At 45.7% G+C, this 27,805-nt stretch overlaps 1 protein-coding gene across 4 annotated transcripts; it reads left to right on the top strand.

Moving 5' to 3' along the window:
• Nucleotides 1–709: 709 nt before the first annotated feature.
• Nucleotides 710–27,805, top strand: ANXA13 (annexin A13). 4 transcript variants are annotated; one of them, XR_014222854.1, is made up of 11 exons: nucleotides 710–784; nucleotides 5,557–5,632; nucleotides 7,388–7,482; nucleotides 8,369–8,539; nucleotides 8,653–8,686; nucleotides 8,764–8,843; nucleotides 10,320–10,388; nucleotides 12,123–12,224; nucleotides 25,024–25,099; nucleotides 25,791–25,899; nucleotides 27,441–27,805. XR_014222854.1 is itself a non-coding variant. In XM_082235884.1 (11 exons), exons 1-11 carry the CDS (start codon nucleotides 770–772, stop codon nucleotides 27,558–27,560), a joined length of 951 nt encoding a protein of 316 aa, XP_082092010.1. In that variant the 5' UTR covers nucleotides 710–769; the 3' UTR covers nucleotides 27,561–27,805. The 4 variants fall into 4 exon arrangements, 3 of the variants coding, with proteins under 3 accessions (XP_082092010.1, XP_082092011.1, XP_082092012.1); XM_082235884.1 differs by having other exon boundaries at nucleotides 25,787–25,899; XM_082235885.1 differs by lacking the exon at nucleotides 12,123–12,224 and having other exon boundaries at nucleotides 25,787–25,899.

Genomic DNA, 27,805 nt, shown 5'->3' with positions numbered 1-27,805 from the left:
CTTAAAGCCATCATGGCCTGTAGCCATTGACAACTTTGTCTGTGAGTTTCTGCCTAATTCCCTTCTAAAGCCATCCAGGTTTGTGGCCATTGCTGCATCTTGTGGGACCCAATTCCACAGTTTAACTGTGTGTTGGGTGGCTTCCTTTTGTCTGTCCGTTCAGCTTCATTGCAATAGTCCCAGCTTTTAGATGTATGATGACAGAGTCTGTCCAATTTTATCTACACCACGCATTGGCAAAGCTCTCAAGAGCTGCTCCTTCCCTGATCCATGAAAGACAACTGAAGGCGGCCCTGTTTAGGGAAGTTTTAAATGTCTGACGCTGTATTGTTTTTAATATTCGGTTGGAAGCTGCCCAGAGTGGCTGGGGAAACCCAGCCAGATGGGCAGGGTATAAATAAATTATTATTATTATTATTATTATTATTATTATTATTATTATTATTATTATTATTATATTTGGTCTTCCTTCTGCCATGATGCTTTTCCAGGGAGGTGTTTCTCTGTGTGGAGCTGAGGGAATCTCCTCCCTAATTGTTCGAATAAATGTTGCACCTTTAGATAACTACTCAGAACACAATTTTGTGTGTGTGTGTTTTATGGCTCCTAAGTATTAAGAAAGAGATGGTACAAACAATCACTTATGGATTAAATGACTAAAATGATGCCATGGGTTATTTATTAATCCCGGAACTGTAAAAGCATAAAACCTGGATATTAAGTGACACCAGCCTTATTAGACAACAACGTCCCTGAGTTCGAAGGAGAGATGGGCAACTTTCATGTAAGTAATCTTCCTCCTTCCCTTTTGCCCATTTAGCCTTGTTCACTATGGGGGTCCAAAGATCGATTTTTTTCATGTCTGCAGCCTACAGACATACGGGAAAGGGGCCCGTTTTAATCAGCCTGTGCTATTTTTCTAGAAAAAGGGGTGTCAGAACTGGCCTGAACGCCTCCCGCTCTTTTATAATGGCAATGGCGCCCACGTGAGAGGTGACAGAACTGAGTTCCTGTGAGTTCTGGCTAAGGGGGGAAAGCACTGGATTCAGCCAGGGATTTCCCAGCATCCCAAACTGGCTTAGGCAGGCCAGTATAAGCCTCCCAAGGGGAATGTTCAGGGGTGGCGGGACTTAGCCTAGGTTCTAAGCCTGTTTTGCTTGGTCACTTGACCTGCCCATCTGGCACTGAAGACTACAGTGGTACCTCTGGTTATGAACTTAATGCGTTCTGAACCTGAAACCTTTCTTTTTTCTTTATTTTCTTTATTGATTTTCCACATTTATGACAAAAAGAAAACCCATTACAATACAATAAACTAAACACAAAGGAAATTTGTTTTTTCAAATACCGTATTTTTCGCTCTATAACACACACCCGACCATAACACGCACATAGTTTTTATAGGAGGAAAATCCGTAGGCATGCCACCCGTAGGCATTCCCTCCATAACACGCACAGACATTTCCCCTTACCTTTTAGGAGGAAAAAAGTGAGTGTTATGGTGCAAAAAATACAGTATCTAATTCTTGTTACATTGATAACTGACTTCCTCAAATCCCCCTTAACTGAATTTCATTGTATCACCTGTGTAACAGTTCTCCAAAATCATATTTCTGATTAAATCAACTCCTTTCATTTACTATCCTCTTCTGTTTTATTAATATTCTAATCCTTAATATTTACTACCACATATTCTACCCCAAAGCCTATTTATTACTTCCAATAATTTTCTATTTATCTTATATTACAATATTTAGCTAAATATTCTTTAAATTTCTTCCAATCCTCTTGTATCTCTTCTTTCTGGTCACGGATTCTTCCAGTCAGGTCAGCCAGCTCCAAAAAATCCAACATCTTAACCTGAAACCGTTCTTAACCTGAGGTACCACTTTAGCTATTGGGGCCTCCCACTGCCGCCACGCAATTTCTGTTCTCATCCTGGGGCAAAGTTCTTAACTCGAGCTACTACTTCCAGGTTAGCAGAGTCTGTAACCCGAAGTGTTTGTAACCCAAGGTGTTTGTAACCTGAGGTGCCACTGTATTTTAAAGTCTTGTTTTCTCTCTGCCACGCTTAGCCAAAGCAGCAGCAAACCTGTTGCTGAACTGGGTTTGGATCTGGTGTAACTTTACACCGGCTTAACTTAAACCGGTTTGCTTATGCCACCTTCTCATGCTTCCCGAAAGGCAATTTTGGTTCTTCTTTTGAAGCTCTCTTGGCTCCTTGGAGTTACCGCACGAGGGAATAAAAAAAGAGGAATCAGAAAATTATATTAATGCAGAGGGTTGCTTCTTAACATTACATTGTAAACAATCTAGACTTTTATGAATTCTGAACGTTAATACTATACAGAAGTCAAGTCTATCAGAGTTTGGTAAATGGTTTACTAAGGGTGGGGTCAGTATGGGCACACAGATTATCTGGACCATTTCTGGAGGAATAGTTGACCCATGGGGATTAGCTGAAAGCTGAAGAAAAGCCTTGAGGATTCAGAGCAAAAGCTTTGTCTAGAACACCAAACTGTTCTCACAGTGGCCAATGGAAAGCCTGAAAGCAGAACCTCCGTTGGTGGGCACAGTTGCATCAAGGGTGGGATTAATGGACACAGTTTGGCCTCCAATACACACATTTGACGTGCTCTCGAACTGCTAGGTTGGCAGGAGCAGGGACCGAGCCACGGGAGCTCACCCCGTCCCGGGATTTGAACCACTGACCTTCTGGTTGGCAAGCCCTAGGCTCTGTGGTTTAACCCACAGCTCCACCCATGTCCCATAGGGCCCATGTTGTTGTTGTTGTTGTTGTTGTTGTTTAGTCGTTTAGTCGTGTCCGACTCTTCGTGACCCCATGGACCAGAGCACGCCAGGCACTTCTGTCCTCCACTGCCTCCCGCAGTTTGATCAAACTCATGCTAGTAGCTTCAAGAACACCATCCAACCATCTCATTCTCTGTCGTCCCCTTCTCCTTGTGCCCTCCATCTTTCCCAACATCAGGGTCTTTTCCAGGGAGTCTTCTCTTCTCATGAGGTGGCCAAAGTATTGGAGCCTCAGCTTCACGATCTGTCCTTCCAGTGAGCACTCAGGGCTGATTTCCTTCAGAATGGAGAGGTTTGATCTTCTTGCAGTCCATGGGACTCTCAAGAGTCTCCTCCAGCACCATAATTCAAAAGCATCAATTCTTCGGCGATCAGCCTTCTTTATGGTCCAGCTCTCACTTCCATACATCACTACTGGGAAAACCATGGCTTTTACTATACGGACCTTTGTTGGCAAGGTGATGTCTCTGCTTTTTAAGATGTTGTCTAGGTTTGCCATCGCCCTTCTCCCAAGGAGCAGGCGTCTTTTAATTTCGTGACTGCTGTCACCATCTGCACTGATCATGGAGCCCCAGAAAGTAAAATCTCTCACTGCCTCCATTTCTTCCCCATCTATTTGCCAGGAGGTGATGGGCCCAGTGGCCATGATCTTCGTTTTTTTGATGTTGAGCTTCAGACCATATTTTGCGCTCTCCTCTTTCACCCTCATTAAAAGGTTCTTTAATTCCTCTTCACTTTCTGCCATCAAGGTTGTGTCATCTGCATATCTGAGGTTGTTGATATTTCTTCCGGCAATCTTAATTCCGGCTTGGGATTCATCCAGCCCAGCCTTTCGCATGATGAATTCTGCATATAAGTTAAATAAGCAGGGAGACAATATACAGCCTTGCCGTACTCCTTTCCCAATTTGGAACCAATCAGTTGTTCCATATCCAGTTCTAACTGTAGCTTCTTGTCCCACATAGAGATTTCGCAGGAGACCCCATGTTAATTCTGCTCTCCAGGACAGCCTTCAACAAGCTAGCCATCTTCAGATGTTTGAACTGCAACTCCCATCAGCATAGCCAAAAAAAAAAACCCCTCCCTGAAGTCTAGAAGCTCCTAATACAATTAATAATTAAACCCAAGTCAATGGACAATTAATCTTGTCAGCCTTGATTTGCCTAAGCTAACCTTCTGCCATCAAACTGTATTTGTTGAACCGTAAATGAGACATTTGCTGTTCATGTCTTCAGGATTTCCTGGTTGACTTATTGACGTGGTTTCAGTCAATATAATTTATCTAACCCAGTGCCTTTCATTATGATGTGTGCATATGGATGCTTGGGATGTGTGATCTGTTACAAAGACTCCAGAGTACAGATCAGAGGAGAAATTCAGTTCATATTTAAAGGGGAGCCTACCTAATTCCACATTTTCCAAAACCACATAAGAACCACAGCACAGCTATCCTTCAAGATTCTCCCCAGTTTTGCCATATGATTTTGCAGCCAAGTAGTGCTCACAAAATTTCATAAATACAGTGGTGCCCCGCAAGACAAATGCCTCGCAAGACGGAAAACTCGCTAGACGAAAGAGTTTTCCGTTTTGGAGGTGCTTTGCAAAACGAATTTCCTATGGGCTTGCTTCGCAAGACGAAAATGTCTTGTGAGTTCCTGCGGGGTTTTTTCCCTTCCCCCCTTTTCTAAGCCGCTAAGCTGCTTATCAGCTGATCCGATAAGCTGATAAGCCGCTAAAAGCCGCTAATAGCGCTAATAGCGCTAATCCGCTAATCCGTCAATGGGCTTGCTTCGCAAGACAAAAAAAACGCTAGACGAAGAGAATCACAGAACGGATTCTTTTCGTCTTGCGAGGCACCACTGTATATTGAATGCTATTTTTCTAGTAAAAGTGGTGTTGGAGCTCACAATGAACTTCTCCTTTGTTCTCTTAGAATGGCAATGGCGCCTACCTGAGAGGTTCCAGAGCTGAGCTCTGGCTGAAAAGAAAAGCCCTGCATATATTAGTAAAAATAAAAGATCATATTAGAGAAAATAGATTTGCAAAAATGTGCACATGAAGAAAAATCGCATGCAAAAAATGTGTATACAGTATTAGGAGAAATTCACACAAAATGAAATCTTAGGGTCTGGGATGATGCTAACCTACAGACAACCCTACAGGCGAGCGTCTGGGTGTCAGGTGTGGCTGGTCAGTCTCAGAATGTGTCCCTTGCAGCTGTAAAGACAGGGCAAAGCGCAATTGCAGGTGCCATCTGGTTTAACCCTCAAATGCTTGCTGAAAGTTTTTCTATGCTGCCAAGCTTCTATAGGCAATTAACACAGAGGTAGGCAACCCAAGGGCCATGGGCCAGATGCAGCCCAATCGCCTTCTCAGTCCAGCCTGTGGACAGCCCAGGAATCAGTGTGTTTTTACATGAGTAGAATGTGTGCTTTTCTTTAAAATGCACCTCTGGGTTATTTGTGGGGCATAAGAATTCGTTCACACACACCCCCAATATATATATATATAGTCTGGCCCACCACATGCTGTAAGGGACAGCCCATGGCTGAAAAAGGTTGCTGACCCCTGAATTAACAGCTTTCCGTAATAGTTGGTGGTCTTTGTAATTTTTTCTGTATAAATATTCTTGTTATAAAGGCACCTTCATATTTTTAATGGTATATAAATAGAGAGAGAAAGGCAACTGTAGTGGGGAAGCAATATGGTCACCCCCATCAATTAATGATGTCCTCTGTTTCTTAGCCAACTATTCGGCGCCACCACGATTTTGATGCCGAGCGAGATGCCAAGAAGGTCCATAAAGCTTGCAAAGGGATGGGTAAGAATTCTGCTACTTACCTTGCATGGCAAGAATCCCATGCAGAGGACCAAACCCTGCCACAAAACAAGGCACTCTTGTTTAGATGGGGGGAGACAGTGGATGCGGGTGGTGCTGTGGTCTAAATCACTGAGCCACTTGGGCTTGCCAATCAGAAGGTTGGTGGTTCAAAATCACTCAACAGGATGAGCTCCCGTTGCTCTGTCCCAGCTCCTGCCAACCTTGCAGTTTGAAAGCATGCCAGTGCAATTAGATAAATAGGTACCACTGCAGCAGGAAGGTAAATGGTGTTTCCATGTGCTCTGGTTTCCTTCACGGTGTTCCGTTGCTCCAGAAGTGGTTTAGTCACGCTGGCCACATGACCCAGAAAGCTGTCTGCAGACAAAGGCTGGCTCCCTCAACCTGAAAAGTGACATGAGTGCCACAACCCCATAGTCACCTTTGGCTGGACTTAATCGTCCAGGGGTCCATTACCTTTTTTATCTTAACAACTCTCAGCACCCTTAACAAGCTACAGTTCCCATAATACTTTGAGTGAAGCCATGACTGTTTAAAGTGGTGTCACAGCATTTTAAATGCATGGCATGAATACGACCATTGTGAGGTTGTGGAGGACACCAGATTGGTAGTCAACATTCTATGTACCTTTTCTATATAAAAAATGCCTTTTGCCATTAGGGGAAGGGGGAGAAATCAGTTCAGCTCACATTTTAGTGGAAGTCTACCTAGTTGGCACTTCCCAATGAAACTATTAACATCAATCTGGAACTCTGTTAAGCTGGTGTTCATGTACAAATACACAGCAGTTACACAGGTTCACTTGCAAATATTGGTGAGATTTGATCAATAAGAGAAGCAGGCATGTCATTCACAGGAAAACTTTGCATTCCAAGATGGTTTGAGTAATCTGTGGTGTAGATGAAGAGACATCAACTGAATTCATCACAACTATTTATGGTAAAGGTGACAAACGTGTGGCCCTCCACACGGTTGTTGCCCGTGTTAGATCTCCTAAGAGTAGACCCGTTGAAATTAATCAACTCGACTTACTTAGGGCCATTAATTTCAGTGGCCCCCCTCTAAGTAGCACATAGTTGGAAGCAACCCAAGATGTTATTGGATCATAATTCCCATCATGCCTGACCGTTGGCCATGCTGGCGTGGGTTGGTGGCAGTTGGAATTCAACAACATCTAGAGGTCCACAAAGTCCCCATATCTGCTTTGGGGGACACAGGTGGCACTGTGGTCTAAACCACTGAGCCTCTTGGGGTTGCCAATCGTAAGTTCAGCAGTTCGAATCCGCGTGATGGGGTGAATAGCCGTTGTTCTGTCCCAGTTCCTGCCAACCTAGCAGTTCGAAAGCACACAAGTGCAAGTAGATAAATATGTACAGCTGCGGCTGGAAGGTAAATGGCGTTTCTGTGTGCTCTGGTTTCCGTCACGGTGTCCCGTTGCACCAGAAGCGGTTTAGTCATACTAGCCACATGACCTGGAAAGCTGTCTGTGGACAAATGCCGGCTCCCTTGGCCTGAAAGTGAGATGAGCGCCGCAACCCCATAGTTGCCTTTGACTGGACGTAACCATCCAGGGGTCCTTTACCTTATATATGATTTATGGCTATGTATGCAACATCTATTCAGTGCTAGCCCTAAACTCTCAGATTGGGAAGAAAGGGATAACTGTCCATCCCCTCTCCACTTTACAAGAAAGATTGGTTTCATGCTGACGTCCTCCTTTGCGTTCATATTTTCCAGGGACGGATGAAAAAGTCATTATTGAGATCTTGTCCAACCGTTCATCAGACCAGAGACAGCAAATGAAACAGAAGTACCAAGCCATATATGGCAAGGTATTGTTGTGCATGTATGGCCCTTGAAATGAAGAGAATGTGGCCCTCGAGAGTGCAAAAGGTTCTCCACCCCTGCTGTCAGCCGTGCATCACAGCACCCACCCACTGTTCCCACCAGTCCTCTTCCTTTTTTATATATAGTTTTTATTAAATTTTTCTAATTTACATTTCAAAATATCCATTTAGACAACTTTAAATGAATGACTTCCCTTCTCTTTCCACGGTTTATTTTGCATACCATACATCCCTGCATATTTTACATGAACTAAACCATTCAGTAGTCCATTAATACACCCATCAAAACTTATTTACACTGCTGAATTTATCTTAATGGTACCAGCGTTTTCAAATGTACACAATTTTCACCCATATAATCAGTAAACATTTCCCAGGCTTCTTTATACATATATTCTTCTTGTTCTCTTGTTCTGTATTTTAATTCTGCAAGGTGTGTGTATTCCCTCAGTTTAAGTTGCCATTCTTCTTTGGTTGGGACCTCGCTCATTTTCCATTTTGGGGCTAGCAAAACATGGGCTGCAATAGTAGCATTACATAAACAATATTTTTTTACACCTGGGAATTTCCCTCTTAATTATCCCCAACAAAAAGGACTGACTTTTTTGGGAAAGGAACTTTTAAACATTTTTTCCAATTCATTATATATTGTTTCCCAATACTCTTTTACCCTTTTACAAGTCCACCACGTATGATAAAACGTACCCTCTACCTCATTACATCTCCAGCACTTATTTGATTCAGACTTATACATTTTAGCAAGTCCCACCGATTCGCCTCCTGTCCTCTTGACCTGCTCAAGGTGTTCTTCGATGTGACTTAAAGGATGGCTTGTGATTATTTTTTCCCCTTATGTGTTTGTTTTTTTTAGGATCTGGGAGAAGTGCTGAAAGGAGAGCTGAGTGGGGATTTCGAAAAGACTGCCCTGGCCCTACTGGACCAGCCGTGTGACTACGAGGCCAGGCAGCTTCGGAAGGCAATGAAAGGTGTGGGGACAGATGAGTCGGTCCTGATTGAGATCCTGTGCACACGGGTCAACCAGGTAGGACCATCCGGCCTTCTGCATCACTTTTAAATGTCTTTTAACCAGATAACAACATAGAAAAAACAGCTCCTCCCGTAAAACCACCTGTTTTTCTTTTCTCTCTCTCCCAGCAAATTTTAGCCATAAAAGCTGCCTACCAAAGGAGTAAGTCATGTCTTATTTCAAGAACTCCTGCTTGCATGAAAAGGCCCGAGCAGTCACTCTCTTCCTTTTCTTCAAAGTCTTTGACAGAGATCTGGAATCTGACGTCAAAAGTGATACCAGTGGGTCAGTGAGGAAGATACTCCTCTCTGTGTTGAAGGTGAGGAGGGGTCAGACTGCTTCTTTATCACAGAGGGGGAGAACCTGAGTCCTGGAGACACCTGTCTGCCATTGGGGTGCTCTTTTGGAGTAGGGTCACCCCCAAACTGCACTGCACGGCAGATTGAGGGTTCACATTGCTGTGCCCAGCTACCATCTCATTCTACTTAATGCACATGGATTTTCTTATCTCCTTTGTTCCTTAAAGCTACTGCTGAGTGGGGAAAGCTCAAGGGGTGCAGAAGGCTTACCGTATTTTTCGCTCCATAGGACGCACCGGACCATAGGAGGGGGAGAACAGGGGGGGATTTCTTGTTCTCCCCCTCTAAAACAAGGTGCGTTCAAGGTACATTCACCAGAGCTTGTGGGGCTGGCGGTGGGGGTAAGCGCTGCTTTCCTCCACCGCCAGCCTCAAAGATCCCTGAAGCCTTTGGAGCGCAGCGCCCCGCTGCCCTACAGAGGTTTGCGCGCAGCCGTCCCCAAGCTAGAGCAGCGAGATGGAGCCCTCCGTCTCGCTGTTCTGGCTTGGGAACAGCCTTGCTAGCTTCTGCAGGACAGCGGGGTGAAGGCACCGTCCCCAAGCTACAGCAGCGAGACGGAGCCCTCCGCAGTGCTCCGTCTTCCTGTTCTGGCTTTGGGCTTAGCGGCGCAGCCTGCATTCGCTCTATAGGACGCACACACATTTCCCCTTAATTTTTGGAGGGGGAAATGTGCGTCCTATAGAACAAAAAATACGGTATCTTACGGGGCAAAACAAAAGTGAGGAAACAACAGGGAAAGAATGAGATTTGTGTGTCTTGTTTCCAGTTTTGCTTGTCAACACTCACTAGAGGGCAGCACAAAAACTGACGCGTCTCTTTGTCAGATGGTTTTTAAAGTTTTCAGAATAAAGGGTGCATAATCTACACCAGCCATTTTTCCAGAGCCATCCCTGTTTGTCCACCTCCGTTCTGGAGAATCTTGACAATGCACACCACTGCCTGCAACACTAAATTGTGTGGAAATTGTTCTGCTTGGTTGTGTATTCCCAACGCATCCGGACTATACATTCAAAGGAGTAACACATCACTTTAAACAGTCATAGCTTCCCGCAAGGAATCCTGGGAACTGTAGTTCATTAAGGGTGCTGAGACTTGTTAAGAGACCCTGTTCCCTTGATAGAGTTAAAATTCCTAGAGTTCCCCAGGAAAGAGGAATTGTTAAGCCACTCTGGGAAGAGTTCACCTGCTTTGGTTTCAATGACAGGACTCAATTCTGGAGCAAACAAATAAGTTATGGAGTTAATTTCCTCACCAGCAAGTAGTAGCTGCAGACCTGAAATTAAGAAGAAGGGTTTTGAAATCAGAGGGTAGAGCTGAGGAATGCTAAAAAAACCATTTCCAGTAGCCCAGGGCAGGGGGAACCTTCCATACTAGAAGGAAAACAACCTGTTCTTTGTTTGTGCTTTTTCTTAACTGGGTGCCATTTCCACCCCCAGGCTAGCAGAGATCAAGGGATGGAGACTAACGAAAACCTGGCCCAGAAAGATGCCAAGGATCTCTATGAAGTAAGCACAATGATGATATAACATAAACAGGTGGAGCAGCTTTTATTATTATTAGGGTTCTGAAGCAACCACACAGGCAGACAGCATGGTACCCTGTTATCAGACTCAACACATTGAAATTCCAAGCTATATTCCCAGCTGGATCCCCAAACTGGTGTTTCCCCAACTGTCCAGGTGCACTCTCTATAGAACAAGCAATGGAGAGTACATACCCTCCAACATTTCTTCGATGAAAATAGGGACATCCTATTCATGCCCTCCGACATTTCTCCGATGAAAATAGGGAGGTCCTAAGGAAAAGCAGAACATTCTGGGATCAAATCAGAAACCGGGACGGCTTCTGAAAATCTGGGACTGTCCCTGAAAAGTAGGGACACTTGGAGGGTCTCAAGAGTGTTTCTCCTTCTGACTTGCGGTTGGGTGTGATTTGCATTCCAGGTGCTTTGGTACAGCCAACCGCCCACCAGTTCCAATTAAGCAAACTCTTAATATCCACCATCAGCTAAAAGCTTCCTTGAGCATTTATCCCATTGCTAAACTGTCCTTACAGGGAAGGAGTTCCCTCCCTTGGGGTGGCCACTGTCTAAAAAATAAATATGCATCACCCAAAGAAGAGGCCAAGAATCAGCAAAGATCTGCAAAACAGACAAACAAACACCTGATATGTGCTAATTCAGCCTTTCTCTACAACTCCCATCATCCCTAACTAGCAAGGCCAGAGTTCAGGGATGATGGGAGTTGTAGTCCAACAACATCTGGGGACCCACAGGTTGAGAACCGCTGTGCTAACTGGTACAGGTGCAAATTTAGAAATAATTAAAATTTAAGCAGAGGAATACAATACATCTATCTCATCATAGTGGGGAACCCTGTGAAGAGGTGATCTACATGCCTACACAGTCTGCTGCCCAGGTACTAATGGCCGATGAGCAACTTTGAAGCTCCTATCTTTCCTTCTCATGGTTCTTTATCTTTAAACTGGACTTTGATCCTTTAAACCAGGCTTCCTCATCCTCGTCCCTCCAGATGTTTTGAGACTACAATTCCCATCACCCCTGACCACTGGTCCTGCTAGCTAGGGATCATGGGAGTTGTAGGCCAAAAATATCTGGAGGGCCAAGGTTGAGGAAGCCTGCAGAGGGCTAGCTCTTCTCCTGTTGAAAGAGGGCCTGTGGCCATTCTCTCTCTACCAGACATGGGGCAGAAATTGATTCAATTCGGGTTTAACTGTGAACCTACATGATTCACACATCCTGAAACAATATGCGGACTGAAATACAGCCATCCTTTGAAATTCACGCCCCTCCAAATTTTGCAGCGCAGTTCTCCAGCTGAGTAATGTGTACCAAAAACACATATACGAGGGTAGACTCTGCTTTAAAAATGCACACTGGTTGAAAAAACATATGCCAAAAATGCATTATCTTAGATAAAACAGCTTTGCAAAAATCTGTATATCAGGCAAACTTGTGTATTTGGAAAAATAGTCTGAGGAATTTTCTCATGAACCTAAAAAAAAAATTTGCGAACTCGTATGAAAATGTGGAGAACCCAACTTCTTATTGGAAAACTTGGGGGAAGCGAAATTGACAGATTCAACATTGCTTGATCTCTCTACACAAAAAACACAAACCAAGCTTGACCCATATTTACATTCCTGTAGTTTAAATTCTTAGCCTCTTGTCAGTGAATAGGTCACAAAACCTATAGTTATAGTGGTCTTCCAACTCTGAGGCAGGAGAAGGCCGCTGGGGAACTGACGAGCTGGCTTTCAATGATGTCTTGGCAAAGAGAAACTACATGCAGCTGAGGGCTACTTTTGAAGCCTACAAACATGTGAGTACCCTTGTTCTGTGGTGGCAACTGATACTTCACCTGAAGCTCCATGCTAGTGCTGCCAGTGGGTAAAATATTGGTCGAGCGTCTAGCTTTATAAAGTGCAATTGCTATCCCTGCAATGAAGTACCAGCACACTGAGCTGCTTTTCTGTATGCCTGTTAAACTATTGTGTTGGCTGGTGGCCATGACCAAGGAGAACCTGGGTCTGAACTCTCATCACCCTTGAGCATGGACCATGTAAGCCAGGGTTTCCCCAAACTTAGGTCTCCAGCGGTTGTTGGACTCCAACTCCCTCCATCCCTGACCACTGGTCTGCTAGCTAGGGGTGATGAGAGTTGTAGTCCAACAACCTCTGGAAACCCAAGTTTGGGACACCAATGGAGGCTCGTGGAAGCTAGAATCCAACAATGTCTTGAGGGCCACAAATTCCATGATGAAGACACAGCACCACCAATGTGAAGAGAAGAAGAGTCCAGTGTCTTGTTCTCATGGTGGCCAACTAGATATCTGCCGTAAACCCACAAGCGGGACCTCAGTACAGCAACACTCTCCCCAGTTGTGATTCCTAGCAACTGGTCTTCAGAGGCATATTATGACTAGCAGCCTTGGGTTGCAGCATCTGCCATGACACCTTTTACAGCTGCCCAAGAAGTTGGTGGACATCACTACCTCTTGTTGAAAAGTGCCATAGGTAGCTCAGTGGCAGAGCAAATGCTTTGCAGCAAGAAAGGTCCCTGGTTCAGTCCCTAGCATCTCCAGGTAGGGCTGGGAAAACTGAAATATTGAAATTGAATTGAAATACTTTACAGTGGTTCCTCGGGTTAAGTACTTAATTCGTTCCAGAGGTCCGTTCTTAACCTGAAACTGTTCTTAACCTGAAGCACCACTTTAGCTAATGGGGCCTCCTGCTGCTGCACCACCAGAGCACGATTTCTGTTCTCATCCTGAAGCAAAGTTCTTAACCCGAGGTACTATTTCTGGGTTAGCAGAGTCTGTAACCTGAAGCGAATGTAAACTGAAGCATATGTAACCCGAGGTACCACTGTATTGTCACTTGTACAACTAGTATACAGTGAGATTACACGAGCACCCCGCAGCTCTCTTAGTCTTAATTCCCCTCGTTTACTGACACACACACACACCAAACCCAAAAGTCAGTTGTCCTGTTGTTATCTTGTCATTCAGCAGCCTAACAGCCCACGGATAGAAGCTGTTCTTTACCCTGTTGGTCTGACTAATCATGCTTCTATATCTTCTGCCCGAGGGTAGGAGATCAAGAAAGTGCCGGCCAGGGTGTGAATCATCCCTGAGAATTTTCCTCACTCTCCTGAGGCAACGTTCTTCCGCTATTTCATCCAGCGGATTCACGGAACAGCCCATAATATCTTGTGCTGTATTCACCACCCTCCGTAGGCACTTCCTATCAGTTGATGTCAAACCAGTGTACCACACCGTAATGCAGTATTAAAGGACGCTTTCTATTGCTGACCGGTAGAAGGAGGTCATCAAATGTTGATTGACATCGTTCTTTCGCAATACCCTGAGGAGATGGAGTCTCTGTTGGGCTTTCTTAACCACCTGGGTTGTATTTATTTTCCAAGTAAGGTCTTCACTGAGATAAACTCCTAGGAATTTAAAGGAAGAGACTCTCTCCACACAGCCCTCCCCGATGTACAGCAGAGCTAGTTCTCCTCTCTTCCTCTGAAAGTCCAACACCATCTCCTTTGTCTTGCTGATATTAAGGTGCAAGTTTTTCCCTAGGCACCATGTAGATATTTTTTGGACCTGTCTGGAATCCTGGAGAGCCCCTGTCAGTCAGTGTCTACGAGACCAAGCTAGATGGAGCAATGGTCTGACTCAATACAAGGCTGCTTTCTCTGTAGTGGCAAATTCCACAGTTAAATCCTTCACTGTGCGAAGAAGGGCCATTTCCACTTTGCTGAATGCTACTGTTGTAAACAAAAATTGCCCTTTTCCCTTATGGGGTATCCAAGAGCCCATATAGAGTCCTTACATAGGTTCCCTGTTGGTAGGAGAAGATAACAGAGGCCAACCAGAGAATATTGAGAAGCAAAGCAGCTAGTAAGCTTGATCTTTATTGATCTGTTGCAACAGGGTGCTCCCCTCACCCGCAGGAAAGGAGGAAGAACCCTGAAAAATGGCACACAAGGCTTTATAAAGACTTTTGATATTCCCACCCTGTAGATCAAGACCACCCCCCAGAAACATCATACATACATCACAGAAGGGGCGTAACCTAAGACCACCCCTCAGATACATCATACCTACATCACAAAAAGGCGGTCTAAAACAGAAATTTGAATGTTGTTTTTCTCCTGTCCTTGTTTATCTCCTGTCTGGCAGGTTACTTGATTGGATTGCCTGGGTAGCCTGGCTAGTCTTTTGTAATGATAAATACTTAGTTCCTGGGCCATGTCACAGGCTCACACCCTATTCATATCTTAAATCCCCCTGGCGACTCATTGACTGAGCTTGTTGAGGGCTGGAATGCCCAGCTCCTGGCAGCCATCGATGAGATCGCACCTAAGCGCCCTCTGCGACCCCGCAGAAACCGGGCTCCCTGGTTTACCGAGGAGCTTCGGAAAATGAAGCGGGACCTCAGATGGCTAGAGCGAGTATGGCGGGGTGCCCGTGACGGAGCCTCAAGAACATCTTATAGGGCTTTTATGAAAACCTACGAGATGGCGGTGAAGGCTGCTAAGAAGTCATACTTCTCGGCCTCCATTGCATCCGCTAGCTCTCGCCCAGCGCAATTATTTAGCATAATCAGGTCTTTAACGTCCCTTGAGGGACAGCCAAATTTAAATAACAAATTGACACACGGCTGTGAGGCATTTGCGAGCTTTTTTGCGGAGAAGGTCTTGTCGCTCCGCCATGACCTCCCTGCCAATTTGGATACAATAAAGGAACTGGAGGCCCCTCAACTGTCCTCAGGTCCAGTATTGGACCACTTCGACCAGATATCCCCAGCCGATGTGGACAGACTCCTCCGAGCTGGAAAGCCCACCACCTGTCCTCTCGACCCGTGCCCGTCTTGGCTGATTAGAGCGTGTCCAGACGAGGTGCGGGCCCTCCTGGGGGATATCATCAATTTGTCCCTTGGCACGGGGACATTCCCAGGGGAACTGAAGGAGGCAGTGGTGCGTCCGCTCTTAAAGAAAACATCATTAGATCCTTTAGATCTATCCAATTACCGCCCGGTTTCGAATCTTCCGTTCCTGGGTAAGGTGATTGAGAGAGCGGTTGCTGAACAGCTTGGTGGGTTTCTGGATGAAACATTGGCTCTGGATCCATTCCAGTCCGGCTTCCGCGCTGGTCATGGGACCGAGACGGCTCTGGTCGCCCTAACAGATGACCTTCGTAGACAGCTGGATCGAGGCGGGTCGGGGCTGCTGATTCTTCTAGATCTATCAGCAGCTTTCGACATGGTCGATCACGAACTTTTGGACCACCGCCTTACCGACGTGGGGATCCAGGGCACAGTCCTTCAATGGCTGCGCTCGTTTCTCTCTGGTCGGGGACAGAGGGTGGCGCTTGGGGGGGAATTGTCATCGCGTCACTCCTTGGTGTGTGGAGTACCTCAGGGCGCGATACTCTCCCCGATGCTTTTCAACATCTTTATGCGCCCCCTCGCCCAGCTTGTTCGGAGTTTTGGGCTGGGTTGTCATCAGTATGCCGATGACACCCAACTCTATCTGTTGATGGATGGCCATCCTGACTCGGCCCCAGACACACTGACCAGATGTTTGGAAGCTGTGGCTGGATGGTTACGTGGGAGCCGGTTGAAGCTAAATCCTTCGAAGACAGAGGTCCTGTGGCTGGGACGGGGCGATATGGGATTGGGGGGGCAACTCCCATCTCTTGCGGGGGCGCAATTAGTGCCAGCACCGTTCATTAAGAGTTTGGGTGTAATCTTCGACACCTCCCTTTCCATGGAGGCGCAGATTGCAGCTATAACAAAGGCGGCATTTTTCCATCTCCGCCAAGCTAAGCAGTTGGCTCCTTACCTCTCTCGCCCTGACCTAGCCACTGTGATCCACGCGACGGTCACCTCCAGACTGGATTATTGTAACTCGCTCTACGTGGGGCTGCCCTTGAGACTGACCCAGAAACTCCAGCGGGTGCAGAATGCTGCAGCGAGACTCCTTACGAGGTCTTCGCTGCGAGATCACATTCACCCGGTGCTATACCAGCTGCACTGGCTCCCGGTGGAGTACAGGATCAGGTTTAAGGTGCTGGTTTTAACCTTTAAAGCCCTATATGGCCTAGGACCCTCGTACCTACGGGACCGCCTCTCCTGGTATGCCCCACAGAGAAACCTACGGTCTTCAAATAAAAACATCTTGAAGGTCCCAGGCCACAGAGAAGTTAGGCTGGCCTCAACTAGAGCCAGGGCTTTTTCGGCTGTGGCTCCGATCTGGTGGAACACTCTGTCACAAGAGACCAGGGCCCTGCGGGACTTGACATCCTTCCGCAGGCCTGCAAGACAGAGCTGTTCCACCAGGCCTTTGGCCAGGGCACAGCCTGACTCCCTCCCTCGGCAATCTTCGCAGAGCTCTGGCCCAATGGTTGCTAGTGGCTTGAATTAATTAATTTTTATAATGAATGATTTTAGAATATTGTTTATGTTGTACTTTTGTACTGTTTTATTGTTGTTAGCCGCCCTGAGCCCGGCTTCGGCTGGGGAGGGCGGGATATAAATAAAATTTATTATTATTATTATTATTATTATTAAATGTGCCCTTAAGACAGGATTTGTGAGGAAAGAGACAAAGGGAGGTTGAAATATACTCAGAGTCGCAAAGTGATTTCATGCTCTTTATTCAGCTCATAGTGGTGAGGAGGAATGAATGAATGTCCCCTCAAAGTATCTACTTTATATACATTATTTACACAATGGGCTGCACATGATTGGCTAATTCCGGAATTCTACTGTAAGCCAATCAGGTTGTGGATTCACTTCTATCTGGAGCCGGATTGGGTGGGTCCTGCCAACCAATCATACTGCTGCATTGTTCTAGGACCAATCAGACTGCTGCATTCCAGTGGCGTAGCGTGGGTTCTCAGCACCCGGGGCAAGGCAAGTAATTTGCGCCCCCTAACCCGTGGATTTTAGCACTCGAGTCTCTTCCGCGCGCCCCCAGATGTTGAGCCAGGTGCGGCAGGCCCCCCTGCACCCCCCACGCTACGCCACTGCTCCCACCACAAGTCTTCAGGACAGCCATCCGAAGGCTGGCGCGGGGAGAAGGTCTCTCTGCCCCACCGCCAGCCTTCGGAGGAGGTCCGAGGACAGTGGGGTTCCTGCTTCCTCGAGGAGGGCCGGCCAAACGCGCCCCCCTAAATGTTGCGCCCGGTGCGGCCGGCACCCCTGGCACCCCCCACGCTACGCCACTGCTGCATTCTGAATCCTATTGTTCTAGGACCAATCAGACTGCTGCAGTTTGGATCCTATTCAACTCAGTACATAACAGAGGTTTTCCCACTTTGGCCTTGCAGAGAAAACATTTGCTCAGTTTAGGAATCAAAATGGTTCCAGGTTGGTCTTCCTGTGCTGATCTATGTACGTACTTGGTTGGTATATTTATGAACATTACCATATATCTAAGACCATCAAATTCCTATCACACTGCTAATATACTACCAACAACATTAGTGGACAATAAGGTCCCACCCATCCAGCGGTGAATCAATCCTTTATTTAACCCAGGACAAGCAAGGGAGGAAGAGGAGAGAAAGGGAGGCAGGGAAACAGGAGAATAATATGGGTCATTTCCATGGCAGTTAGTTCAGTTACCCACCTCCTTCGAGGAAGGGTGGGATAAAACGTAATTTCAAAAAGTGTTGTTTTAACTAAACCCTAAGCCTATTTAGATTAAATTTAAAGTTATTTAAACACCTCGTTTTGCTTAAGCAAATACATTAGACTCTAAAAATAAGGCTTGCCACGAGCTCACAAGCTCTTTACCCCTGACTACTCGCTAAAGTTACCAACTGACTGGCCGAAGGTGGTCTGGCTTTTACACAAAATATCTTTTGTGCAAAAGCTAGGATTCGGAGCCGGCTGCCAGGTTTTTGTTTTTAATAGTTAAGGTGGAATTTCGGTTATATTTAAGCAGAGCTTCAGAATCGGTGACAGGGTTTAGGCCAGTAGCAAAGGGAAGAGATTCTGACTAAACATGAGGAAGAACTTTCTGATGGTAAGAAGTGTTCAACAGTGGAATGGACAGCCTCAGGAGGTGGTGGACTCCATTGGAAGTTTTAAAGCAGAGATTAGCTGTGATTCCTGCTTTTTGCAAGGGGTCAGTCTAGATGACTCAGGATCCCTTCCAACTCTGTGATTCTACGATTTTATAATAATAATTTTATAATAATTTATTATTTATACCCTGCCTATCTGGCTGAGTTTCCCCAGCCACTCTGGGCGGTTTCCAATCGAGCGTTAAAAACAATACAGCAATAAATATTAAAAACTTCTCTAAACAGGGCTGCCTTCAGATGTCTTTTAAAGATAAGATAGCTGCTTATTTCACATATATATATATATATATATATGCTTTCGTAGATTTTCACGGGTACAGGAATGCAGGTTTTGGTGTCTTCGGGTGTCTTCCCGTGTAAGAGTCGGGGTGTCTGGGCGACGTTTCGACGAGGTCTCACTCGTCATCTTCAGGCTGGTGCTTTCGGCTTCTTGTTACTGGAACAGAGCAGAATCTGGTGTTCGCAAATTTGTACATGGAACACTTTGAAACCAATGCTTTAGACAAGTCAGAACACAAACCCAAACTTTGGCTCAGATATGTTGACGACACCTTTGTAATTTGGCCACACGGGAAAGAAAAACTAGACAGCTTCCTCACACATCTCAACAGCCTACACCCCAAAATACAATTCACTATGGAAATAGAAGACAACAACCAACTCCCCTTTCTTGACGTCCTAATCTACAAAAAACCTGATGGCTCCCTAGGACACACTATCTACCGGAAAAAAACACACACCAACCGCTACTTACATGCACAATCACACCACCACCCTGCACAAATAAACTCCGTAGCCAAGACTCTCATCTCCAGAACCAAACGCCTGGCTGACAAAGACCACTTGACAACTGAGTTACAGAATCTCTCAAATGTGTTAATCGCCAATGGATACCAGAAAAACAAGGTTACGAAGCTAATCCAAAAAGAAACACCCCCCAAAAACCAAGACACAGAAGAAAACAATGGCATGGCCCTCCTTCCTTATATCAAGGGCACTACAGACAAAATTAGCAAAATCCTCCATAAACACAATATCAAAACAGCCTTCTGCACCAACCAAAAAATAGCCAATATCCTCAGAAACCCAAAAGACAAAATCCAGCTGGAAAACCAAGGGGTCTATGAAATACCCTGCAAAGTCTGCCCAGCCACGTACATTGGACAAACAAACAGACGAATAAATGCACGTATCGCAGAACACAAGAATGCCGTCAAAAAAGAAGAAAAAACTTCCTCTCTTTTCCAACACATGAAAGAAACAGGACACGAAATTAATTTTGCAGATTCCAAATTGCTCTTTAACATGGAACATCACCACAAGAGAATAATCATGGAAGCCATCGAGATAGAGAAACACCCTCACAACATGAACAAGCGTGACGACACGTCCCGCCTGCCTGACATCTGGAAATTAGCCCTCCCCACAAAAACCGACACCAGAACCAGAGGCACACAGAACGCCGTCACCAATCAACCACACCAGACCCAAACCCAGACCCTCTCCACAGACATATTACAGACTCCATCCAGTAGCCAAACTATAGTGGCACCTCCCGATGCTGCACCCCCCTGCAATCCCTACACAGATCTGGCTGGCACAAGGCACAAAATTACAGCTCGCCCCTATACACGAAGCCAAGCCAGAGCACAACTAAATGCAGCACAGCCATCTTCTCAGAAAAACTCTTCACAAGCTCAAGAGGTCAAGACACGAAAGCTTTAGCAACTAATCTACACTTAATGACCCACCCAGTGGTATTCAGAATATCACTCATGAAATCACCCAAGATATCCCTCAAGTAATTAAGGAACAAAAGAAGAAAAGGCACACTAATCTAGGAACTTCCTCTCTGCCCAGAACGTTGGAGGCTATACACCACACCCCTCAACTGTATTTATAGGAACTCAAACACCAGATTCTGCTCTGTTCCAGTAACAAGAAGCCGAAAGCACCAGCCTGAAGATGACGAGTGAGACCTCGTCGAAACGTCGCCCAGACACCCCGACTCTTACACGGGAAGACACCCGAAGACACCAAAACCTGCATATATATATATATATATATATATATATATATATATATATATATGCTTTCGTAGATTTTCACGGGTACAGGAATGCAGGTTTTGGTGTCTTCGGGTGTCTTCCCGTGTAAGAGTCGGGGTGTCTGTGCGACGTTTCGACGAGGTCTCACTCGTCATCTTCAGGCTGGTGCTTTCGGCTTCTTGTTACTGGAACAGAGCAGAATCTGGTGTTTGAGTTCCTATAAATACTGTTGAGGGGTGTGGTGTATAGCCTCCAACGTTCTGGGCAGAGAGGAAGTTCCTAGATTAGTGTGCCTTTTCTTCTTTTGTTCCTTAATTACTTGAGGGATATCTTGGGTGATTTCATGAGTGATATTCTGAATATCACTGGGTGGGTCATTAAGTGTAGATTAGTTGCTAAAGCTTTCGTGTCTTGACCTCTTGAGCTTGTGAAGAGTTTTTCTGAGAAGATGGCTGTGCTGCATTTAGTTGTGCTCTGGCTTGGCTTCGTGTATAGGGGCGAGCTGTGGTTTTGTGCCTTGTGCCAGCCAGATCTGTGTAGGGATTGCAGGGGGGTGCAGCATCCGGAGGTGCCACTATAGTTTGGCTACTGGATGGAGTCTGTAATATGTCTGTGGAGAGGGTCTGGGTTTGGGTCTGGTGTGGTTGATTGGTGACGGCGTTCTGTGTGCCTCTGGTTCTGGTGTCGGTTTTTGTGGGGAGGGCTAATTTCCAGATGTCTGGTAGGCGGGACGTGTCGTCACGCTTGTTCATGTTGTGAGGGTGTTTCTCTATCTCGATGGCTTCCATGATTATTCTCTTGTGGTGATGTTCCATGTTAAAGAGCAATTTGGAATCTGCAAAATTAATTTCGTGTCCTGTTTCTTTCTTTCCTGTTTCTTTACACAAAGAAGAACAGAAAGCACTCACCAACCTGAGGAAAGACAACAACATAATCATTCTCCCAGCAGACAAAGGCAACGCCACTGTTGTGATGAACACATCGGACTACCAAGCAAAACTATCAAATCTACTCCAAGACCCTACCTACCAACCTATAAAAACAGATCCCACCACCTATCTGGAAAAAACCACCAAATCCAAAATAAAAGCCTCTCCTATCAGTGAAGAAATCCAGCTAAGAATCATCCCCAGAGAAAAATCATCCAGATGCCCCAAACTCTACGGTCTCCCCAAGATACACAAAGAAGGAACACCACTCAGACCAATAGTCAGCTCCATAGGCTCACCTCTACAAAATCTCGCTAAATTTCTCGCTAAGCAACTTCAGCCCTATGCAGAATCCATCGCTTCACACGTTACTAACTCCTTCCAGTTCATAGAAACAATAAAGAAACAATACCTACATCCCGATGACCTACTTGTGAGCTTCGATGTTGTATCTCTCTTCACTCAAGTGCCCATTAATGAAGCCTTGACAGCCATTCAAAACAAATACAACCCCCCCAAATACATCCTGGACCTGACCAACCACTGCCTAACCAACACGTACTTCATCCACAATGGACAAAGATACAAACAGATAGAAGGAGCACCTATGGGATCACCCCTCTCACCGGTCATCGCAAATTTGTACATGGAACACTTTGAAACCAATGCTTTAGACAAGTCAGAACACAAACCCAAACTTTGGCTCAGATATGTTGACGACACCTTTGTAATTTGGCCACACGGGAAAGAAAAACTAGATAGCTTCCTCACACATCTCAACAGCCTACACCCCAAAATACAATTCACTATGGAAATAGAAGACAACAACCAACTCCCCTTTCTTGACGTCCTAATCTACAAAAAACCTGATGGCTCCCTAGGACACACTATCTACCGGAAAAAAACACACACCAACCGCTACTTACATGCACAATCACACCACCACCCTGCACAAATAAATTCCGTAGCCAAGACTCTCATCTCCAGAACCAAACGCCTGGCTGACAAAGACCACTTGACAACTGAGTTACAGAATCTCTCAAATGTGTTAATCGCCAATGGATACCAGAAAAACAGGGTTACGAAGCTAATCCAAAAAGAAACACCCCCCAAAAACCAAGACACAGAAGAAAACAATGGCATGGCCCTCCTTCCTTATATCAAGGGCACTACAGACAAAATCAGCAAAATCCTCCATAAACACAATATCAAAACAGCCTTCTGCACCAACCAAAAAATAGCCAATATCCTCAGAAACCCAAAAGACAAAATCCAGCTGGAAAACCAAGGGGTCTATGAAATACCCTGCAAAGTCTGCCCAGCCACGTACATTGGACAAACAAACAGACGAATAAATGCACGTATCGCAGAACACAAGAATGCCGTCAAAAAAGAAGAAAAAACTTCCTCTCTTTTCCAACACATGAAAGAAACAGGACACGAAATTAATTTTGCAGATTCCAAATTGCTCTTTAACATGGAACATCACCACAAGAGAATAATCATGGAAGCCATCGAGATAGAGAAACACCCTCACAACATGAACAAGCGTGACGACACGTCCCGCCTACCAGACATCTGGAAATTAGCCCTCCCCACAAAAACCGACACCAGAACCAGAGGCACACAGAACGCCGTCACCAATCAACCACACCAGACCCAAACCCAGACCCTCTCCACAGACATATTACAGACTCCATCCAGTAGCCAAACTATAGTGGCACCTCCGGATGCTGCACCCCCCTGCAATCCCTACACAGATCTGGCTGGCACAAGGCACAAAACCACAGCTCGCCCCTATACACGAAGCCAAGCCAGAGCACAACTAAATGCAGCACAGCCATCTTCTCAGAAAAACTCTTCACAAGCTCAAGAGGTCAAGACACGAAAGCTTTAGCAACTAATCTACACTTAATGACCCACCCAGTGATATTCAGAATATCACTCATGAAATCACCCAAGATATCCCTCAAGTAATTAAGGAACAAAAGAAGAAAAGGCACACTAATCTAGGAACTTCCTCTCTGCCCAGAACGTTGGAGGCTATACACCACACCCCTCAACAGTATTTATAGGAACTCAAACACCAGATTCTGCTCTGTTCCAGTAACAAGAAGCCGAAAGCACCAGCCTGAAGATGACGAGTGAGACCTCGTCGAAACGTCGCACAGACACCCCGACTCTTACACGGGAAGACACCCGAAGACACCAAAACCTGCATATATATATATGTATACACACACAAAACTTTTATTTTGCTTTAAACAGGTACAGTGGTGTCCCGCAAGACGAATGCCTCACAAGACGGAAAACTTGCTAGACGAAAGAGTTTTCCGTTTTGGAGGTGCTTCGCAAAACGAATTTCCTATGGGCTTGCTTCGCAAGACGACAATGTCTTGCGAGTTCCTGCTGGGTTTTTTTCCTTCCCCCCTTTTTCTAAGCCGCTAAGCCGCTTATCAGCTGATCCGATCAGCAGATAAGCCGCTAAAAGCCGCTAAAAGCCACTAATAGCGCTAATCCGCTAATCCGTCAATGGGCTTGCTTCGCAAAACGAAAAAACCGCTAGACAAAGAGAATCACAGAACGGATTCTTTTCGTCTTGCAAGGCACCACTGTACATATAAATATAAACAACCAAAATTACAAAGGAAAATTCCATAATAGTAATGGGGGGGACTACAAAAACTACAAAAAATATCCAAGTACATGACACAGAACATAAGCAACTATGGGAAAGATAAAAGAAAAGATAAAAGAAAAGGTAGCTGCTTATTTCCTTCACATCTGAAGGTTCCACAGGGCGGGCGCCACTACTGAGAAGGCCCTCTGTCTGGTTCCCTGTAACCTCACTTCTCACAATGAGGGAACCGCCAGAAGGCCCTCGGCGCTGGATCTCAGTGTCTGGGCTGAACGATGGGGGTGGAGACGCTCCTTCAGGTATACAGGACTGAGGTGTGTGCTTGAATTCCAGAGTCCCTACACATACACTAGGCAGACAAGTTCTTCCTTTCCCCACCTTCCCACTGATAGCATACATTTTTTTGTACCAGGCTAAAGGGGAAAGAGCAGAAACCCCTACTCGCCCCCCCCCAAAAAAAGCAGAGGCAATGCCGCATGGTATCTGGTGGCGCTGTGGGTTAAACCACAGAACCTAGGGCTTGTTGATTGGAAGGTCGGTGGTTCGAATCCCTGCAATGGGGTGAGCTCCCATTGCTCGGTCCCTGCTCCTGCCAACCTAGCAGTTCAAAAGCACGTCAAAGTGCAAATAGATAAATAGGTACTGCTCTGACGGGAAGGTAAACGGCGTTTCCGTGCGCTGCCCTGGTTCGCCGGAAGCGGCTTAGTCATGCTGGCTACATGACCCGGAAGCTGTCTGCGGACAAACGCCAGCTCCTTCGGTCTATAGAGCGAGATGAGCGCGCAACCCCAGAGTCAGTCACGACTAGACCTAATGGTCAGGGGTCCCTTTACCTTTATCTCTGTACTAAACTCTGCGCTACAAAGAGCAGTTATGAGATTTCTTTGTTTATTGCACCATAGCTGACTGGCAAAGATATTGAAGATGCCATTAAGAGCGAAGCTTCTGGAGACCTTGAGAAGGCCTATCTAACTCTTGGTAAAAACAAAGGCTTTTTACTATATATATATTTTTAAATCATCATCTTTTGAAGTGACTCTCTTTGCTACACTGGATGAAATCATGAGTGGAGAGGGGATCATATTCTGGAATCCGAAGCCCTTCTGACACAGCCCCTTCTAAAATTATAATTTGCCTTAATAGCACAATTCAAACTTCAGATCTCCCGGGATGAGCGGCGTTTGGAATAGGCGGGTTGGCATGTCTCACCTGAGCCCAGCAGATCTTGGGGAAGGGTGCTGGCTCAGCAGTTAAGCTAAGCATTTGCTCTGCATGCTGAGCCCAGTCTAAAACCCCAGACAGCTGCTGCCTGTCTGTGTAGACAATATTGATCTAGAGTGGGTCAATGGTCTGATTCAGTATAAGGCAGCTTCCTGTGTCCCCTTGTAGCTCAACTTGACTGAGCTGGGGCTCAACCAGTGGAATGTATGCCACTGTAACTCCCCCAGAATGGGTGTTTCACGGGATAGGAGGGTCAAGGAGGATCTGCACCTATTCCAGGTGACCCAGGGCCCAAAACTCAGGCCGACACTCACCTGCCAGCTGCACCAACAGTAGCCCCTGGAAACTCAGGCCATCATTTTCCCCTCTGCATCTGATTCATTGGCTGCATATTTTCATTCTCGATGGCACCATTGTGGGTCTTCGTGGGATGTTTTCCTTTAGTAAGATGTGCCAGGGACTGCCAAGCCTATTTCGCCACTCGCCTGTATGAGTCCATGAAGGGCGCGGGAACCGACGAGGAGACCTTGATTCGCATCCTGGTGACGAGGGCTGAGGTAAGAAGTTTGGGGATTCTTAAATTCTTGTGTGAATGTGTTATCGTTGCAGTAAGTACCGCCTTTAAAAGTGATAGAAAGAGGGGAGCACGGACATCACTTGTGCAGCATGCTTGTCACCCTAATAATATGCAGTAGCTCTGCTAGCACCAGTGGCCTAATGATTTTCGGCTTGTGGTCACTTGAAGGTGGGCTTTCTCACTCATGGACGCAAGTGAAATATGAAAGTCCACCCAACAGTATCGGCATTCTGCCGGCTCACAAAGGCACACCTCTTTAGGCAACCATTCCGCTGAACTTAAACTTCCTGATTTAATTGTGCCAACAGTCTCCTATGTAAGTAGACCTATGAAAACATTGTTTTGACATTATGTTGATGCTGGAATTGGGGAGCCCCTAACACATACACTAAGGAGGCAGGCTTGTTTCGCTGTGTATTTTCATTGATTTTGATGGTGATTTTAAAGCGCCTAGAAACCTTTATTTATTTATTTATTTATTTAATATCCTGCCTTTCCTCCCAAAAGTACCCAAGGCAGCAGTGTGGTGAGAGCCAGTGTGGTGTAGTGGTTAAGAGCGGTGGACTTGTAATCTGGGGAACCGGGTTCGCATCTCCGCTCCTCCACATGCAGCTGCTGGGTGACCTTGGGCTAGTCACACTTCTCTGAAGTCTCTCAGCCCCACTCACCTCACAGAGTGTTTGTTGTGGGCGAGGAAGGGAAAGGAGATTGTTAGCCGCTTTGAGACTCCTTCGGGTAGTGATAAAGCGGGATATCAAATCCAAACTCTTCTTCTTCTTCAATCATAGCCAGAATTTAAAAGCAAAAACATTCTACAATGGTTACAACTTTCTAAACACATTTTTTTAAAAAAAACTGGGCATATGAGCAGTATATAAATTAATTTATAAATGAATAATAAGAAGGTTATGACAGTACAGATTCATGCCCATAGGGCACCTGGCATGAGCAGTAATCAGAATGTAGTAAGCGAGCACATTGCTATCAGAGGGCATGACTAATGGGCACAATTCCGCTCACCCTCTCACATGTTCACTGAATATATTGGGAAGTGGGTGTCCTTGCAGGTCTCCTGATAGTCCACACAGAAATATGATTAAAGCCACCTATCAGATTTGAAGAGGCCACTGCTCCTCTTTCCCCGTTCCTTTTGGCACAGTAATTTCTGTCATTTACAAAGGTAAGGTCTACCAACTTGGAAAAACGGCAGTTTTGCGGGCTTCCTCTGAAGCCGCCTCTCCCAGAATACCTTACTCTATGGAAGGACCCCATTTCCTTTGTCAGGCGAGGCATGCTTCATCATTGGCAGTTGGGTTTTTTATAGTTTGTTCCAATCCTTGCCTATATATGGACAGGGCTTGGGGTCCACAAGCAACAGCCGGAAAAGTCTAACTTGAGTGCGTCCTGGGAGAGCTCACTTATCTTCTCCTGCTATTTCTCACCTATGGCCCCAAAGAGTATGCTCTGGCATGTCAAGCTTTTGACCCCAGGGCTCCTAATCTCTTCTCGTTTGCTTTCAAGATTGACCTTCAGACAATCAAGGAGAGGTTTCAGCAGATGTACAGCAGGTCTCTGGCCGAAGCCATCCGATCCGAGACTTCGGGAGATTTCAGGAAACTGCTGCTTTCCCTACTGCACTGAGACCTTGTTGAAAAGAGGGGTGCCGAAATGAATGGCGCAGATATAGATATAGATATATGAAGAAGGAGTTTTAAAATAGCTCCGGCAGATTACTACTTCAATTGTAGGTTTGTGTGGTTTTTTTAATGAAGACAATGAGCAGAATTCTTTGCAATGTTGGCCCTACCATTGGGCAGAGTCAAGAGGCAGCCTCGGGCGGCTGATACAGAGTGTCAATAAACAGCAACATAATGTTAGTAATTGGA

Source organism: Podarcis vaucheri (genome assembly GCF_965113315.1).
Source record: "Podarcis vaucheri genome assembly, chromosome: 8".
NCBI lineage: Eukaryota > Metazoa > Chordata > Lepidosauria > Squamata > Lacertidae > Podarcis > Podarcis vaucheri.
The sequence above is the reverse complement of the archived record's forward strand: the minus strand, read 5'-3'. Positions and strand labels throughout refer to the sequence as shown.